The sequence below is a fragment of the Sus scrofa genome, chromosome 9 (assembly GCF_054392235.1).
Source record: "Sus scrofa isolate SSC_HxYL_T2T_F1_AM1 chromosome 9, Sscrofa_HxYL_maternal_Yorkshire_Landrace_v2.0, whole genome shotgun sequence".
NCBI classification, from domain to species: Eukaryota; Metazoa; Chordata; class Mammalia; order Artiodactyla; family Suidae; genus Sus; species Sus scrofa.
The window spans coordinates 140,112,316-140,125,866 of record NC_139391.1 but is presented as its reverse complement, the minus strand read 5'-3'; the positions used below and the strand labels follow the sequence as shown (position 1 = coordinate 140,125,866).

Below are 13,551 nucleotides of genomic sequence, written 5' to 3'. Positions count from 1 at the left end.
GAGGCAGGCCGAGGGCTGCAAAGCTCGCCCGTGCCCACGTCCTCCTGTGCCTTGGCTGTGGCCATGGCACCCAGGCTGGTCTGCCCGCCTGCATGAGGAGCAGACTGGGTCCCCCAACATCATCCCAGCCAAGGCGGGCAGCAGGTGAACCCCTCCACCCAGGTGTGCAGGTCTCCAGGCCAAACGTCAAAAGGGACACCTCAGAATAAAGGTCACGTCACGGGTGGCCATGAAACTTTGTGAAGGTTGCTAAGGGCGGGATGGCCCTGAGTGACACCTCTTAGGGGACAAAGGGCTTCTAGGGACCTAAAGGGTGTTACCTGGAGCACTGTGACGTCCACAAATGCAATGATAAATTGTGCAGAGTACTGCCTGTTCTAAAAGACTCACGAGTGTGCCTTGTGGACCTCAGCTGGGTCACAGAAAGCCTGCTGTGCCTCCCAGGGGCGAAGGCAGAGGTACTGCCAGCCACGCTGGACCAGACAGGTTCTGGGAGCCCAGCTCTCCGAGGCAAGAAGCAGCCTGAGAAGCTGCCCAAATGGCTTATTTCCAACTACTGTCTTCCTGCGTGGCCACGGATGGTGGGGGAAGAGGCACGGGGCAGAGGGTAGCGTTAGGGTCACGTGGCAATGGCGACACTCTCAGGGTGCAGGGTGGGGTGGAGTCAGGGAGCACACCCACGGGGGGGCGGGGGCGGAGGCCAGGCAGCCTTGGCCAAGCAGGGCCCCCAGCAGTCCACCCCACGGGTCCCCAGTTAAACGAACGCACTGGGAGGGTCGTGATGGCCATCTGCCCTCCTGCATCTTTCGGGGGCTGGACGGCTGACCCCCAGTCTCAAGAACACTCTGCGCTTCCTGCCGGGCCTCCTATAAACTGGCCTCTACTCGGCAGGATCTATAAATTCTTTAAGTAAGAACAGATACTTCGTGATGGTCTTTAACACCTGTTACGCAGAGTTCAAAGGAAGAACTTTGCTTTGCTTTTTCTCTTCCAAGAATGCTTTTTTAAAACACTGGACCACACTTTGGAAATAAGGTGTGGGATTTCCTTTCCTGCCAGCCGGTAAGTCAGGACCCCCAAAAAATTCAGTAACGAAGGAGGACGTTAATCTCCTTCCAGGAACATATTATGACACCTCCAAACAGACCTCGCGTGTCAGGATCCCGAGGAACAGTTCCTCAGAAAGGCAGCTAAGGAGGTGTGAGGAGAAAAAAAAAATCTCTGAATGGAAAAAATCCTATGTGAGAAGAGAATGAAGGCCAAGCACCAGGAGGGGCCAGTGTTTGGCCTTAAAATTTAACTGCAGTGTACCCATCCTAGCGGGTGTTTAATTAAACCCGCTCAAGACTCAAGATGTGAATGAAATAACTCATAAGGTTCCAGGAGAGCCATTCTGCAACATAATGAATTTCTAACTAGTAAGCCTGTTCCTCTGCACATTTTCCATTTTCTCCTCAAAAGGACTGAAAAGCACACACTCTGTCTTGAATGGACCCCAAAGGCCAAAGCAGAAGACTGGTGGTTACTTCCTGAAAGGTCAGCATGACCGTGTGACAGGACATCCACCACCGACCGCGATGTGGGGTTTCAGGCCTCAGCTGCCCTTGACAGCCCAAGGCAGGATTGGTTCCTTGGCCTCCGGAGAAAAGCTTCCTCCCCAAAGGGCTGGACACCCCTCACTGGCATGCTGTGCCTGGTAAAGTGCCTGTCAAACCGCATTAAAAACTGCAGAGGTCACTCCTCAAACAAAGAGGAAGGGAGCAGGTGTCAGGGAGGCAGTCATGTGTGCCCCCGACCTGAAGAAGAAAAGCAGGGGGGCCGTGGCCGCCCTGCCCCGAGCCCCTGAAAGCAAAAACGCAATGGCCTGCTATCCGTACGTAAGAAGGCTCAGGACTTGCAGAGGTGAGAAAGTTAAAACGTTCTCAGGGGAAATGAACAGATCCCTTCTAGCAACTGGGCTTCTTTTAAGATCAGCCACATTGAGGGTTCAAAACCCGGCCGATGCCCTGTCCCTTCTTTTTCTATCAAGCTATGGATCTTGATATTTTCATACTGAGCTATAAATCTTCTCACGTGTGCTGCCTGCCAGCGAAGAGACGTGAGCGCACCTCGGCTGAAGGAGGGGTTTCTGAACGGTCCACACGCGACTTCGATTTCTCCTCAGGGATTAGATTGTGAAATACGACTGCTGGAACTTTCCTCGGGGACGGCCTTGCGAAGTATGAATTTAACATTTTCCTAAGGGATTACACTGCGGAGAAACCGGTAAAGAGCCTTTATGCCACTGAGCAAGCCTCCATCATGCACGAGCCAGTAGCCCGACAAGCTTCTCCGGGTCCCCATGGACCACGGACGTCCCCACCACAAAGGAGAGGGTGGCTGCCTCCCTGGGCTTACGCTGTCCGACCTCACTCCTCAGATTCTCGCGGCGGGTTCCCAGGCAGGCAACGCTCTTGCCCACCGTCCATTCCACCCATTTCCCTGTCACTCAGGACCCACCCCAGACCGCGTCCTCGACCTCGGAGACAGGAAGCTTGCCTTTCCCCATCTTAAGGTTACACTGACTTCTTCCCCCAGAAAAACCTGTCGGGTGTCATCGCGTCTGAGTTAGCACTTTTTCCTGTCTCCCAGCCCTCGATCCCTCCCACCCACTGGCCCTGAGGCCAAGGGAAGCTTTCCTAATTCAGAGGGACCGTCCCAGCAGGGCGTAAGGACCCACGCCCCGGGGGTGGCCTCGCCTGGTTACGGCCTGCTTGTGTCGTCGGCTCGGGTCCATCCAGCCTTCGGGAAGAAGAGAAACTTCAGTGCACGCTCGGAAGGTCGCCAGGAAAACCAGTGATGTGTCCCACAACCCTGGTCATGAGTGTCTTTGATAACAGATTATTTTCTCGTTTGCTTTAAGGAGATTTCAGTCTTCACAAAAAACAACGTATGACGGGGTCACTACGCCGTACAGCAGAAATTGACACAACACTGACTGTAAATCAACTAGAATCAAATTTTAAAAAGTGACTGATTTCGTGTATTTCTACATAGTCTAAAGGGACACATTCATTGTCTCTTTGAAAGAATGTGTACGTATGACTGCTTTTATTTCACAATCACAAAGGCCGGGATCTGGGTCCATTCCACCTGCACCCACTAAGGTTATTTACAAAGCCAGTTTCCCTGAAAGCTTTCTAAAACAAGGAAGGAGAAGGAAAGCCTCTTACCTTTGCCAGAGGTTTTGGCTTTGATATATTCGAGTGCGCGTCTTGACCTTGACCGGGGTCCCGTACTCCAAAAGACCAGCCTCCGAGCCTAGCGAGAGGAAACAGGGCGTTAGTGCTTCAGCAGGGAGCGCCAGGCCCTCCGAGAGGCAGCGCCTCTGACTTACTGCAGGGTTATGATGGCCCTGGGGCAGGAGCCGCTGGACCGCCAGGCTCCGGGACAGGGCCAAAGGCGGGGTGGGGAGGGGCTGTCAGCCTGCAGGAGGAAGCGGCCTGGCTCCAAGGCAGGCGTCCAGGATGGAACCGATGCGGCTTTGCCACCTCACAGGTGCGCTCCTCAGGCCTTGCGGTCGGGTCAGGAGACACGCAGGCACAGACCACGCCTGCGGTCAGACCTGCACTTTGTCATTTTAATTAACAGTCATTTCTCCTCCACATCCACTTTCGAATGACTTAGTCTGTCGCGCACTCCTGAGTTACCCTGTTTCAAAGAGTTGTGTCTCCCTGCTCTTGCTTCTTTAATTCTCAATGCACGCGGCGCCTCGTCCCGGGGCATCTCAGGGCGCTTGCGTGGGTCAGCCTCCTTCACGTGGGGGCTCCCACGACATCCACCCACCCATTTACCGCAGCGGTTGCCTCACGGGGCCTTATCTGTCTTTTCACTAGTTTATCTTCCACGCAGCTCTGCGAGTTCATCCCAGAAGGACTTACTTCTTTTGACTTTATATTTCATGGGCGGTGTGGTATCTGGCACTTATTAAGGTTTTAAAAATATTTAACATTAGGAATAAAGGCACATCTTAAGCTTGGCTTCCCAGTCTTTGGATAAAAGGCAACTGAAAAGCAGACTTTCACCACTGTGCCCTGCTCTCGGACAAAACTGGGACAAGGGAATAAAGACCTGTTCCCAAACGGCTCCATTTAACCTTTCATTCATTCATCCATTTCTGAGACATTGATCAAGCTCCTTTTTCTGCCAGACACTATTCTTTTTTTTTGCTTTTTAGGGCCACACTCATGGCATATGTAGGTTCCCAGGCTAGGGGTCAAATTGGAGCTGCAGCTGCTGGCCTACACCACAGCCACTGTTAACACAGGATCTGAGGTGCAGCTGTGACCTACACCACAGCTCGTGGCAATGCTGGATCCTTAACCCACTGAGCAAGGCCAGGGATTGAACCCTTGTCCTTATGGATACTAGTTGGGTTCATTACCACTGAGCCACAGTGGGAACTCACCACCTCCGGAATTCTGCGTAGCACGGGGCCCTGGTGGCTTTACATCATCGCTACAGCGACATGGGATCCGAGCCGCGTCTGCAACCTACACCACGGCTCAGGGCAACGCCAGATCCTTAACCCAATGTGTGAGGACAGGGCTCAAACCTGCGGCCTGATCCAGGAACTTCCACATGGCAAAGATGTGGCCAAAACAAACAAAAGAATATACTATGTTCACCTGTCTCTTGTGTAGAAGGAAGCAGTTGGAATCCTTCCTGATTCTAATTATTCAGAAGTTTTTCTTTCTTCTGTTTTTTTCTTCTTTCGAGGGCCACACCTGCGGCATATGGAGGTTCCCAGGCTAGGGGTCGTTGACTCGGAGCTACAGCTGCCAGCCTACACCACAGCCACAGCAACACAGGATCTGAGCCGCATCTGTGACCTACCCCACAGCTCACGGCAATGCCAGATCCTTAACCCACTGAGTGAGGCCAGGGATCGAACGGGCAACCTCATGGTTACAAGTCAGATTCATTTCCGCTGCACCACCATGGGAACTCCCAGATACTATTCTAAGTCCTGGCCACACAAACTCCCACCTTCAAACACCTATTTTGTTTTGTTTTTTTTCTTCTTGGGGCCACACCTGCGGCATACAGAGGTTCCCAGGGTAGGGGTCGAATCAGAGCTGCAGCTGCTGGCCTGTACCACAGCCACAGCAATGCAGGATCCATCTGAGCCACATCTGTGACTTACACCACAGCTCACAACAATGCCGGATCCCTAAGCCCCTGGGCAAGGCCAGGGACTGAAGCCTAATCCTCATGGACACTCTGTTGGGTTCTTAACCCGCGGAGCCACAACGGGAACGCCCAAAGATGTGTTCAAAGACCTGACCAGTGGACCACAGGGAGGTGCAGACAGAGCACAGGGAGGGTCAGATCATGCAGGGAGGGTCAGAGGTGAAGAGAGCCAGGGACAGGGGGGGAGGGTTCCGGGCTCTGCGGGAAGACCACGGGGTGCTTGTGTGCTGGGGTCTCAGGGAAGGACGCAGCGGTGAACGGGGCTGCAGTTTAAAGCAGCGAGTAGCCCGTCCTACCCCTTCATCTCCATCCACCCTCTTAGGCTCCAGGAAATTCAGCCAAAACAACAGCTTTCCCAAAACACGCACAAGAGGAGTCTTCAGACCCCGGGTGCACCCCGGCTCCCATGCTGGATGCTGCCTAGATGAGAGAGGTCTCCAGGGAGACCGTCACTGCATCACACTGTTATCGTCTCTGCACTCATGCTCTGAAGCAGTCAAGCCTCTTCCAGCCCCGGCGGGTCTCAGTGGACACACTTCCCCCAGCACAGGAGTGAAAGCCAGCAGGGGAACCTCCGTAAGGCCTGGGCCTTGCCTTGGAATTTTTATGAGCATCGAGGCGAGTATCAGACATCTGAGTTTTGAAGAACGTTAGCGTTTGGAGCAAGAGGACTGACAAAGTAATTCTGAAAACAGGAAAGACCCAGAGACAGTTTCGAACCCACCTTGGCTTTTCCGTTGGCGCCAGCAAATACTCCTCCAGGCGGAGGCCCGAGAGGTTGAGCAGCCGGTGGCCCAGGCCGTTGGTCAGGTAGGGAGCCCTGGTGCTTCCGTTGGGGCAGGTCTGTAATTATTGTCAAAGACATCAAGTGGAAACGTACTTATAACCCACACAGGTCTGCTGACACTACTTTAAAGTAAGTATGGCTTTTCCTAGCTTTCATTTTTTTAAATGAGTTATTGATGGCCTTGTATGTGCTCTGAGTTCTCAAATCTCCCTAAGAATCACCTACATTTGAGAATTCACTAGAATTCCACTGGGACCTTTGCTGTCAGTTACACTTGGGCCCTTCAAATCCTTTCCTGTATGTAAGTTTGGGCAGATCTGTAAGGACTCAAAGGGGAAAGAATGTTTTCACTGGGGTGACCTTGCATTTGAGGAACCGGAAAGAGAATCAGAGGATGATACACAAGAGAATTCAAAGGATACAAATGAACTTATTTGCAGAATAGAAGCAGACTCACAGACTTTGAAAAACATATGGTTATGGTTACCCAAGGGGACAGGTGTGGGCGGAAGGGACGGACTGGGTTTGGGGCTGGCACATGCAGGCTGAGGGCTATGGAAAGACGGGCCAACAGGGCTCTGCTGTACAGCACGGAGAACGCTACCCAATACTCCGTGATCATCTGTGTGGGAAAAGAATCTGAAAGAGAATGGATGTGTGCACATAAATAACTGAATCGTTTTGTTGTAGAGCAGAACAACCTTATAAATCAAGTACATTTCAATAAAAATTAAAAAAAAAAAAAGAATGCAAAGGAATGCGTTTCTTCCCTAAGTGCCTAAAGCAGAAGTCAAACGCCTCTTCTGCAGCCACTCTCGGGCTTAGAATCAGGAAACATTTACCTGGCTGGGTTCACCCCAACGCCCCCTTTCCGGAAGACCTCTGACCCCCAGCCTGTGGACGAGCATGTCTCGAAGAGCGTGTCGAAGCACACGGGTGCCACGGAAAACAAGGATTCTTCAGTCCAATGATAAGCAGGAAACGCTGCCTCTTCTCCACCCCATTGTGATTCGAGCATAATCATATCAGCAGCTCGGAAGCGCTGAGAGACCCGCTAACAGGGCTTTAGCTGGCATTTCTGAAACATCCTCAGCTATGGAGCTTTTTCACACGAATCCCTTTCCTCCTGCGCACGTGATCCTGACACCTTCCCGCTCGTGTGAGCTGGGGTGAGCTCAGGGACGTTGGCATCAACTGTTTTGGTATTGGCTCACCATTCCTCGGCCGCGGACACCCCAAACAACTCCAATCCGTTTCAGGGAACTTATACTACAAGGCACCAGTGTAACAGAATGATTACATCAAGGCCACAGAAGATGAGCGCGGAGTGAGAAATTAGAGAGGTGATGAGTTAATGGAATAGACAAGAAGGGGAAGACACACATCCCTGCGTCCAAAAAGAACGTGAGCAAAACAGCTGGTCGTGGCAAAGGAGCATCGAACCCAGCTCTGAGTTCTTGACAGCCCAAGTCAAAGGGTCGTGAAGAGCCCCTCAAGACAGCCTGGTGTGCCCGGGGCAGACGTTTAGTCTCAGAGAAGAAAGCAGACCAGATCCACAGAAAAGAAGGCTCTGCGAAGTCGCTGCAGACTCAGAGGCGTGCATCTTATGGGCCGCTAAGCAGAAAGGCCCTGGAAACACGTTTACATGGCTGTTCTCTTCGAGGATCCTCGATTCATTTAAATTAGGATTTTTTTTTTTTTTTTTTTTTTTTTTTTTGCTTTTCCTACGGTTTTCTATAAACTAGGATTGCTTGTTGATTGGGGCTGATCGGCCCGCGCCTTTATCAACTGGCTTTTCGGATTTCCTTTGAGATGAGCGCCAACCAATTTTCCATAAAAAACTCAACCCGTCCTCCTTCAAAGACTAGACAGCACTGGCCCTCACTGCAATGGGGGCATAGCTACCTCAGTCTGCTTTTAATTATTAATCAGTCATAGTTAGAAGAAGCTAAGTGGTATCTTAGCGTTCAATATCGAGCTCTCAAAACTTAAATAAACACACCAGAGCCTTGAGGTCCTTCTGCCTTGAAATTCTGGGAAATTTCTCCCCAAAAGGCAATTTAGCTTCCTCAGCATTAATCAAAAGAAGATGCATGAGCTCCATGAATGCTATTGGGCTATTCCTGGTTACAATTAGTAGGCAATGAACAGAAGGGCCAGTGTGGGGTCCACGCAATTTGTGTTGTGTCATGAAACTTTTCAAGAAGCCGCTAATCAAGTAACCCTACAAGTCCTACAAGTCACAGAGGCACATTTTAGTTTAAAAAAAAAAGGGAGGTGCTTTTCAGATAGGTAAACTCATTTTGGTTACTTGAGGTTGAGACTTGTAAAAAAAATCAGAAACACTCCAGAAACCTACCAGGCAGCCACAGAGCTTCGGGGCTTCCAGGTGAGAGGAGGGGTCCAAGCGCCAGCAGGAAGAATTGTCCCTGACAAAAGGAAGGAGAGAACGGAAACCGTCCTTCAGATCTCAGAGCTACGGTATCTTCCTGAAAGAGCCCCGCCAGGTTGGAACCTGGGCCATGCTCATCTTCTTCCGCTGCAGAAGGCAGAGCTGTTACATTAGTTTTCACAGCTGGAGCTGTTAATCTGATGACAATGTTTTATTGCAATGACAATATTTCCATTATATTAAATGATGCTCGCTCTACTCCTGCACTCCACGTACCGCCAAGGCTCCCCAGGACTTTCAGTGGAGGTGGGGCCGGCAGCTGCTGTGAAGCTGGGGGCTCCGGATCGCAAAACTAGGTAGCTTCAGCACCAGTGTGGCCATTAATAAACACAGTGAGCTGCTAATTTCTTTTCATGGTATGACTCCGTAATTGAGTCATCATTTAAAGAAACACAATTGCTATTAAACTTCCGTTATGAAGAAAAGGCGGTACAACAGAGACTGTTACAAAAACAACTTACAACAGTGGTTCAAAACCTTTTGTTCCCAAGCTCTCTATAGCTTTTCTCCTTGTTAGGCCTCATACATTGATTTTTTTTTTTTTTTCTTCTCTTTATGGCTGCACCTGAGGCATGTGGAGGTTCCCAGGCTAGGGGTCAAATCAGAGCTGCAGCTGCAAGCCTACGCCACAGCCATGGCAGCTCGGGATCAGAGCCGCGTTTGTGACCTACATGGCAGCTTGTGACAACACTGGATCCTTTACCCTGAGCCAGGCCAGGGATCAAACCTGCATCCTCATGGGTACTAGTCAGGTTCTTACCTGCTCAGCCACAATGGGAACTCCCTGATTTTTCCTTTTTTCACTAATGTTTGTAAATCAAAATCGGTTTTAGGAATGATGGTTATTATATACTCAGAAATTAGAAGAGAAGGGAGGCAGTTAACATTTACTGAACTACAGGCTCCCAGCTAGACGTTTTCACTAGACCTCCTGCCAGCCCCACTGTCCAGCAGAGGAGTGAGGGCCTGAGGGGTCAGTGGCCGGCCCAAGACCACACTCTGAAGATGGTCTGGTCTCTCAAGCTCCAAGCCCAGACTCCGCTCCAGGCTGTGCTGCTGCGTCAGAGCCCTGGGGTGAAAAACACCTGGTACACTGGGAAAAAAAACAAAACTGGCCATTGCTATTCGTCAGGTTAGCAAAGTGCAATTTCCATGTACTTTTCTGAAATAACAAAAATAACTTAAAGGCTTCCCCAGTGCGACTTCCTTAGTTTATTAATTACTTACGGGGACTCCAGTTCGGGACTTGAAAGCACCAGGGAAAGACCGCCGAAGGGGGCGATGTGTTTAACAGGACTGCCTGCTGCTGGGTCTGATCATTACTGGGGGGGAGGGGGACCTCTGTTCCCATTTCTTAAACTCTGCGGGCCTTCCGTGGTTTGGCTGCAGGGCTTCGGGGACGTTAGCAAGTGTGTGTAACTTACTGAATTCCCCAGATGGTCCCCTGGTCTCCTCCAAACCCCCCAGCGTCTCTGCTCCTGGCCTCCTTTTAGAAAGTAACCGGACGTGGCCCGCAGAGCTGTACGGGGACCAGCAGCAGCGTTTAACAGATTTCCGGTTGGGGAGCTTCCCAGCCTCCACGTTCTGTGCTGCAGGAGCCACCGTGAGGCTGCGTGGCTCGCACAGAGGCGGAGGAGGGAGGCCTCCCCGGATCCCCTGCTCAGCTCCTGTCCCGAACTGTTTTGCGGAGGCGAAAACCATCGCCAAACAGAAGGTGCCCATGAGCACGTGGCCCGGGCTCCTGGCACTTCGGGCTGATAGTGAGAACCCCTGTCACCCCGTTCCTGCACCATCAACCAGTCAGAACGGCAGGAACTGATCACTTTCCCTGAGACCCACCCCCCATCCTCACCTGGCTTTTAAAAGGCCTTACAATTTTGAGTTTGGGGTTTTTTAGGGCACAAACCACCCTTCTCCCTGCATTTCCTGCAACAAACCTCTGTCTGCTCCAAGCTCCTCCCACGTTGAGGTGGGCGTGGCCTCCCCGCTCGTCAGGCACATGGAGCTGCGCTCCCAACAGAAAGACAAGGAATCAGATGATTCCACTTAAATCTCTCTCTGATGTCTGGACCTCAAGCCCCGGTCCCCTTGGCTCTGTGCGGGGAACCTGCCGTGCTCTGCAGGACACACGAGCAGTGATGGGCATCTGAGCGCACGTGTCTGACCGCGGTCCTCTGGTCCATGAGTTAGCAAAGCCCACGGTTTTCAACACACAGCCAGAGGGACAGCTCGGAGGACCTAGGCTCAAGGAGGGAAGTGCGGACACAGTCCTGCCCGGAGGGAAAACAAGCCGGAGGCCGGAGAGGAGCATGGCTCCCTCGAGAGCGGGAGCACAGCGGCCCCAGAAAAGCAGAGTCACTGCTTGGATCACACAGGGAGCTTGCAGAGGCTGAGAGGTGGGTTTGTGCAGCCCCACCCAGAAGCCAGGCTCCCCACCCCTTTACCAGGGTGCCAGATAGCTGTGCTCTGGAAGCTTGTGACCCTCGACCTCAGCTTTTGCCCCTCTGAGGGAAGCTGTTACAGCCACACCAGGTGCGAGGACCCAAGCTGCCCTCATCTCATCAGGGTGTCAAACCTCACCCATTGCCCCGGGCGTTAAAGTGCAATCTAAGTATCAGAAGCGCTCAGGACCACTTTTGTGCTCTGTCACATGCTGTCAAGAACGGTGAGGAGGAGTTCCCGTCGTGGCTCAGCAGGTTATGAACCTGACACAGTAGTGTCCATGCAGATGTGGGTTTGATCCCTGGCCTCGCCCAGTGGGTTAAGGGTCTGGCATTGCGGTGTAGCCTGCAGCTGAAGCTCTGATTTGACTCCTGGCCCAGGAACTTCCATATGCCGCAGGTGCAGCCCTAAAAGAAAAAGAATGCATGGGGGAAGGTGACCGTTTTATTACAGCAACAGCAGGGGAAGCCATCGCTGGAGTGTCACCAAACACGAGCCTGCCGAAAGAAACCTCAAGGTTGAAATCTGCCAGTCTGCTTCTAAGAGCTGGCAACTTCAGCACATTTTAAATGTTAAAGTATGCATCATCTACTGCAATGTGGACGCTGATGGTTTAGCTAAGGCTCCCCCCACAAGAGCTTTTTCTGAGATTCGTGCTGCCTTCTGCAGGAGACGAGGTAGAGCCAGCAATTGACTGTGGTGCCCTCAACATGGGCTCAGAGCATCTGAACAGGAAAAGAGTCAATAAGCAGAAGCTCATCTGTCGTTTTAAAATGTTTCTGCTAATTAAAAATCAAAAGACGGCTAAAGTCTGCCAAAAGGGGAAAATGTAGATACTGACGTCAATTAGGTTTGATACTTACAGAAGGAAAACTTACTTGTTTTAAACAAAACCATTTTGTTTCCATCTGGAGCTTTAGTAAACCAAGCCTTGTTTGTGTAACTTGGATAGAAATTATTACCGATTTAAGTGTTCCCAGCTCCTTGCAGGAGGTAGCTCGCCCCTCAGCTTTTTGCCAGCTGACCAAGGAAAAGAGGAGAAATGGTTACAAAACAGGAATGAGGAGTTCCCGTCGTGGCGCAGTGGTTAATGAATCCGACTAGGAACCATGAGGTTGCGGGTTCGGTCCCTGCCCTTGCTCAGTGGGTTAACGATCCGGCGTTGCCGTGAGCTGTGGTGTAGGTTGCAGACACGGCTCGGATCCCGCGTTGCTGTGGCTCTGGCGTAGGCCGGTGGCTACAGCTCCAATTCAACCCCTGGCCTGGGAACCTCCATATGCCGCAGGAGCGGCCCAAGAAATAGCAACAACAACAACAACAAAAAAAAGACAAAAGAAAACAGGAATGAGTTAATAGACTCTGCGAGTTTCACAGAGAAAGAGGAGGAAACAAAAAAACAGACCCAGGCAGTTGCCATTGTGGCTCAGCAGGTTAAGAGCCCAACTAGTGTCCATGAGTATGTGGGTTCAATCCCTGGCCTTGCTCAGTGGGTTAAGGATCTGGCTTTGCCACAAGGTGCAGTGTAGGCTGGTAGCTGCAGCTCGAATTCAACTCCTAGCTTGGGAACTTCCGTCCACTGCAGGTGCAGCCTTAAAAGGAAAAAGCAAACAAATAAACAACAAAAACAGATCCAGGAAGATGGAGGAAAGATGAGGAGAGAAACACAGGGGCTGATCTGCAGGCAGGGAGTGGGGGTGGAGTGGGGGTGGGGTATGGAGAGAGGCGGAGAGAGAGGGGGGCAGGGGGGCAGGGTGGAGGGGCACAGGCTCTGAAGGTAAAAGAGGCATCTGAAGGGAACTCGGAATATGTGCTGCTGTCCCAAGCACCAATTCCACTTTTACTCTCCCTCTTGAAAGACCAGATGAAGAAATATCTTTTTCTGCCAATGGTTCTTTGTTCCAACACTGAGCCGTGACTAAACCAGCACCAGGCAGGGCCCCAGGTCACATGTCAGCTTCTCAGAGGGAGACCGTTTTTACATCCTGCGTTTCTTTAGAGGAGAGGGAACTAAAAGCATCACCATGAAAGCTTTTATTTAGTTAAACAAATTACTGTCTTTTTTCAAGAGAAGACAAAAGTGCAACAACATAATTAATTTTCTATTAATTCTTCCTTACTGAGACCGCTAAGAGTTATTCAGTCTCAAGCTAATCACCAACATGACTAATGCACGAAATGTGTCATCACGAATTAGGAAAACATCGCCAATATTGTCTTAATGTTTGCTTTTTTACATTTCTTACTTAAAAACATACACTTTGGTACTTAATACATCGTTCTGGTTTTATCGCTTTCCCCACGTGTAAATGCCTGAGCCCAGGGCCACGTCCTACTTCAGTGCTGGGTCCTCTAACCGCACTGTGTTTGTATGGCAGATCCTCCGTAAATAACAGTCGAGCAGAATAAGAGACAGAGACAACGGTGCTGAAGAAAGGCGTGCTTTACCAAGGCTTCCTAAAAAGGTCATCTCTATAGCATCATTTTCAAATCCTACAAAAAACGTCTTCCAAGTGGTTCACCCCCACACTGATAGTTCTGACTTTTTTACTCCCTTTAGTTAAAAAGAAAGTATAATTCATCTTTTCAGAGGTACAAGTTTACCCCAAACGTACGTAACGGTTAATACATATTTCATACT

The 13,551-nt window shown here is 50.9% G+C and overlaps 1 protein-coding gene across 12 annotated transcripts in view; it reads right to left on the bottom strand.

Moving 5' to 3' along the window:
* ABCA13 (ATP binding cassette subfamily A member 13) overlaps positions 1-13,551 on the bottom strand; it is a 349,393-nt gene that overhangs the window by 109,469 nt on the left and 226,373 nt on the right. For all 12 annotated transcript variants that reach the window (XR_014816633.1, XR_014816634.1, XR_014816631.1 and 9 more), the window contains 3 exons: positions 8,379-8,448; positions 5,957-6,075; positions 3,213-3,300 (listed from right to left, as the gene is read on the bottom strand). Coding sequence is in view for 8 of the 12 variants with exons in the window: in XM_021063900.2 (XP_020919559.2) it covers positions 3,213-3,300; positions 5,957-6,075; positions 8,379-8,448 (277 nt within the window). In the remaining 4 variants the exon portion in view is untranslated. The remainder of the gene's footprint in view (positions 1-3,212; positions 3,301-5,956; positions 6,076-8,378; positions 8,449-13,551) is intronic.